This window comes from Myotis davidii, unplaced genomic scaffold (genome assembly GCF_000327345.1).
Source record: "Myotis davidii unplaced genomic scaffold, ASM32734v1 scaffold124, whole genome shotgun sequence".
Lineage (NCBI taxonomy): Eukaryota > Metazoa > Chordata > Mammalia > Chiroptera > Vespertilionidae > Myotis > Myotis davidii.
The window spans coordinates 29,082-34,639 of NW_006294677.1; the positions used below are offsets into that span (position 1 = coordinate 29,082).

General features: G+C 41.9%; 1 protein-coding gene across 1 annotated transcript in view; it reads right to left on the reverse strand.

The window, feature by feature from the left end:
- Positions 1-1,222: 1,222 nt before the first annotated feature.
- The window catches only part of LOC102768939 (guanylate-binding protein 1), a 46,664-nt gene continuing 42,328 nt past the window's right edge, over positions 1,223-5,558 (reverse strand). Inside the window, exons 6-10 of the mRNA XM_015567395.1 lie at positions 4,666-4,908; positions 3,312-3,592; positions 2,313-2,525; positions 1,800-1,902; positions 1,223-1,560 (exon numbers count right to left, since the gene is read on the reverse strand). Coding sequence (XP_015422881.1) covers positions 1,223-1,560; positions 1,800-1,902; positions 2,313-2,525; positions 3,312-3,592; positions 4,666-4,908 — 1,178 coding nt within the window. The remainder of the gene's footprint in view (positions 1,561-1,799; positions 1,903-2,312; positions 2,526-3,311; positions 3,593-4,665; positions 4,909-5,558) is intronic.

Here is a 5,558-nt window from a genome sequence, read left to right on the forward strand (position 1 = left end):
TATAGGCTCTTATACGCACATACACACACACTTAGGCTTTTATATTCATACACATGAAAGAAATAAAAAATTCTGAAAATCAAAGGAAGTGTTTGAATTTTAGATCAGGGAATTTGATTTAAACCTCCACAGTTTGGTGGCAAGAATAGCAGGATATAATAAGGGACATAAAGGCCCCTAAATGTCTATACTGGATTTCTGTACATAGCTCACTACACAAACTAGGAGTAGGGCATAGCAGTTAGGACTGGCAGACACAGGTGTGAGAGGCAAGGAGTCTTTCTGGGCTCATAAAGTTTCTTAGAACCGAAGTCATACCAGGTGTGACTGAAAAACAGTGATTGTAGATTCCTCTAAGTTTGAAGGTGGTTCAGATATCTTACTGATCTGTGTGACCCTATGAAAGCTCATCTTTTGTGAACTTCTGTATCTTTGCCTAAGGTATAGGTACACAGCAATTCTTGATTCATACAATATTAAGCAAGAGATACAGACAACACACATTTACAATGCCTAGAAGATAATAGCTACTATTGATTGAAGAATCCTATATAATAAAAGGCTAATATGCAAGTTGTCCCCTTGGGAGTTGGACCGACTGGGAGTTCCACTGCTCGCTATGATATGTGCTGAACACCAGGGGGAGTTGCAGAACAAAGGAAGGGCCCAGCTGGCATATGGCAGGCAGGGGAAGTTCCCTGCGGGCAGCTGGAAGAAAGGCCCTGATTGGCCCTGATCTCCGGCCAGGCCTAGGGACCCTACCTGTGCACTAAATTTTGTGCACTGGGCCTCTAGTCTATATATATAAAAGCCTAAATGACCATTCATGTTTGACTGTTCAACTGGTAGCTAAGATGTGCACTGACCACCAGGGGGCAGACGCTCAATGAACAGGCATGAAAACATGGAACAGACTGATGAATCTCTGAGGAAAGGGGGAAGGGCAGAGGGTGGGAAGAGATTAACCAAAGCTCTTATATGTATACTAGAGGCCGGGTGCATGGATTTGTGCACTGGAGAAGTCCATCTGTGGGGATCAGGTTGAAAGCGGCAATCTGATATTACCCGAGGGGTCCCAAATTGTGAGACAGTGCAGGTCAGGCTGAGGGACCCTACATGTGCACGAATCCATGCACCAGAACTCTATTGTATTGATAAAGGACTGGATGTGAAATAAAGGACAATGAAAATTTTTAAGAACCAGTCATAGGCAGGCTCCAAGTCAGGCAGACAGACAGGGATTGAAAGATGTGAGTGGGCAAGCAAGGTCCTTCCGGGTTTCGAGTTCTAACAGACACACAAACAAGCCAGGAAGAGTGGAGAGAAAACAGAAAAAGACAAACATCAAGGTGATGCCATTACATACCTGAAGTTTAAGAGCCAGAACCTTCTCTTGCTCTGCCATTAATTGGGCCCTCTCCTGCTCCATCTTCTCAGTCAGTTGTTTCACATGTTCCTGGTAACTCCTTTCTTTCTCCTCCATCATCTGCTGATTCTTCTTTTGCATTTCCTCCAGCATTTTTGCTGCAGCCTCTGCAGATTCAGCTTTCACACGTTGCACTGCCAGGAGGAAAGGAAGAAGACAAATTCATGTGGGTGACCACTTTGCTTTTTCCTCTTGGTGAACTTATCTGTTATTGTTGCTGCTGACTGCATTTGCCCCACTGAGACTGACTTTGGTTAGTAATAGTCATCCTTGCTCATCTGGCTCTTGTTAAAGGAATCCAGGTTCTCAAAGCCAAATTATTTAAACTTTTAAAAGCTGTTGAGGCTATCTAGTCTCTTGACTTGCACCTCACCTTCTATCTCTTTTTCCTTTTCTGTGAGAGTCTGGTCTGTCTGTAGAATTGCATCAATCACAGACTGCTTGGAGCTCAGGTATGCGTGAAGAACTTCTTCACTCTAGGACCCGGAGAAAATGGCATTAGTAATAGGAAATCTCAGGAAGCACTTATTCCTGTTTGCCCCCTCCCCCCCATCTTTTCCTGTAGGAATTGCTTCGCTTGGCCCTGGTCCTTGTGCTGGTCAAAGGGCCCCTGTCACAGGGTGGGTACATGCTCCAGGTTGGCCAAGCCTGGCACCCTATGAAGCAGAAACCTTTGTAAGTGATTGATATAAATATAGATTGAGAGTCTCTGTTCTCTGAGTGAGGTCTCTACTTTTGGAGCTGTTGGTGCTGTGGTCCCATATGGTGTGAGGAATGAAGCCATCATGGAGAGAGCAGATCCAAGGAAAGGAGGTGGAGGGAGACTGGGAGGAAGGGAAGTGTGGGGTTGAGGGGAGCAACAGAGGGACAGATAAATGCTGGTTACCTGTATTCCCTTCTTGGGTGCCTGAAGATACTTTTTCTTCAGCTCCTGCACAGTCTGCATTAAGAGACGATATCCTCCTGATTTAGAATAAGCCCCCTGCTTTATATCTTCTTCTAAAGATTGGAAGATATCCTTAAGTAAAGCTGAGCAGCGATCCGATGATGCTTTAATATTCTCTTTATAAAAGTCATCTCGCCTTTTTTCTAGGTGGGCCTGTAATGTGAAAATAGGACGTAGAAAGAGTACAGAGAAAATGTTAGCTTGACCTCTGATTTTTGGAACTAACAGGCACCTCAGCAGGACCACATCCTTCCTCCTGGTCCTGTCTTTCTATTGAAGACCCTTTCTCTTGGAGGTGAAGTTCATGGCAGAGATTGCTGGCTTTATGTTAGCATTGATGCTACCTATATGCCCATCATAGTGGGCCATGGCCTTTTCCACTGCAGCCGAGTTCTCTATCTGGGCCGAAGCCATGACTGCGTTCTCCATGCAGGGCAGATCCCCACTGCTGATGGCATTGACATAGGTCAGGACTAGGTTCTCTAGTCCCACAAACACACCTTTAGAAAGAAACTTCTGCTTTTCAAATTGGGCCAGCAATTTACATATATGGAACAAATGTGGCTCAATGTAAGCCTGCTCAAGATAACTAAGACTACACCTTTCTTTGCTGTCTGGTACCAACAAGCTTGTGACTTGATGAGAAGCTCTGATTGTTATCTGCATGCATTTAACTAAATTATGAGAAAGAGGATTAGTTTATGCATTATAGGAAAAAAAGTGCAAACTTTAAGTCAATCAAAATAATATTGGTTCTTCAATTCAATTGCAAATCTTGCGTGAATTTTGGGACACCCTATATAATAATAACAAATAGTGGTTTTTGTCATTTCGAAGTCTAGTAAGAATTCCTTCTCTCCTAATAAATACCCATTTTACTTTCTAGTAGTACTTTGCTTTCTGAAACCCTAATCCATATACACATGAGAAAAAAATTACCGCTAATTCCTTTTGAAATAAATGGTCCACATCCTTGAAGGAATTCTTGATGAAGACTTCAATGGCCTCTTTCTCACTGGCCATGTGCAGGTCCAGGAGCTCTTGGAGGGTTTCTGTGGGCAGTTCAACCTTCTCAGCCATCTGCTGGTCATAGTGGGCAATGGCCTTTTGCACTGCAGCCGAATTCTCTATCTGGGCCAAGGCCAGGATGGCATTCTCCATGCAGGGCAGGTCCCCGCTGCTGATGGCATTGATATAGGTCATCACCAGACTCTCCAGCCCTACAAATAGAGAACAAAAGATAACATTTGTTGTAGGTGAGGTGAGGAAACAGTCCATCCTCTATAAATCTGATGGTATCTCTCAACACTCATTTGGCTCACAGCATCTGTGTCCTTAGTATCACCTAGAAGTTTTCTAGAAATCCATACTCACAGATTTTGCTCCAGATCAACTGAATTAAATCCTCTTCTGACAAGATCTTGGGTGATATGGACACATATCAAAGGGTGAGAACCTCTGTTCTAGACACCATAGACCTGTGTTTATTGAGTGCATGTGCTTTACCCTAAGCACCGTTAGGATAGGAAATGTACCTCTCATTTATGTCTCTATCATCAGTTTTGGTCCATGGTAAGCATTTATAAAATCAATATTTGTGAAACAATTAAAAAGAAGTCCTCTGCCCTGACCAGGTGGCTCAGTTGGTTGGAGGATTGTACCAAAAAGTTGTAGGTTGATTCCTAGTCAGGGAATACACCTAGGTTGTGGATTCAATCCCCATTTGGGGCGCATGTAGGTGGCAACTGATTAATGTTTCTCTCTCACATCAATGTTTCTCTCTCTCTCTCTCTCAAATTCATTGAAAAACATCCCTGGGTGAAGATTAAAATACTCAGATTTAAAAAAGAGCCCTCCATTTTATTTATTCTAGCTAAACACTGTCCAAGACAACTCTCTGTGATGATGGTCGTGTGCTATATGTGCTGTCCAATATTGGAGCCACTAGCCATGTAATCAGAATTGTTAATTTTTTTTAATTCTCATTAATCTACATGTAATTTTAGATAAATGTTTCTACTACACTGGTCTAGTAGCTATCATATGGGATAGTACAGGTCCAGCTTATTGGGGCAATTTTAAACAATAGAGCTTCTTTATTTGTCCTTTTCTATCTTTTCTCACCCACAGAATCTGGCTAATAAAATCTACTCCGTATTAGAAATGTGTTGTCATCTAGATGTATCACAGTGATAGTAGTATATTTGCATTTTTCAAAGCTGAATCTAGGTGGATGCTATTCCATCTTCCTTTAGCCTTAACAGTGAGAGTAATGACAGGGAAGTGGACTCACGGGGTCCATTGACTTGGATGCCTCCTGAAAGAGTTTTGACTTTAGAATTGCTAAAGATGTAGGAACAGAAGTCAGCAGCTTGTTGCACGAATTCGGGGTCCAGCTCATCATCATGCATTGTCTCAAGTTGGCCTAGCTTCTTCCGATGAGTGGGCCGATCAAAGATAAAGCATTTCTTCTCTGGGAAGAACTTTCGGATACAAAGTCGGGGCAGGTTAAAATTTTTATCTTTAGAACTGGTACCTGGAGAGAGATAAAAATGGCTTTGCTTAATATAGGGGCTTGGAAACTTTTTCTGTAAATGGTCAAATAGTAAATATATTATGCTTGGCAGGTCAGGTGGTTTCTTTTCCAAATATTCAATTCTGCTATTACAGCATGAAAGCAGCCATGGACAATCTACATAGTATTCATCCATTAAAACCTATTTGTAAGATAGCTGGCAGGTTGCATTGCCTGTGGGCTATAGTTTGCCAACACTTGCCCTACTGCATTGTCATGCTTTAATCTATTTTCTTTAAATAAGTGCCAACTCTACTCCATATTCTTTGGCTAATTACAGCATCATAAGGCCTGAGCAGGGAGATAAAAATAAATTTGATCACCGTACAGGGAAAGGTGAAAGAAAAAGAAATTTATTCTTAGGATAGGGGAGAAGATAATTCAAAATCAAATCTATGAATTTAGATATTATACGACCATTAATTCTTAGAACTAGGCAGCTGAGAAGTAGAAAACTATACATGTAAAAACATTAATAGAAAAATAAAAGATGATGGTTGCTTATGGCTTGTGATTCCCAATAATCAGTTCTCAGTCCCCTTTACCTTGCTTGAGTTTGAGTGAAATCTGCAGGTACTCGTCTGCTGAGATGGGTTGCCCATCTGCTTCCA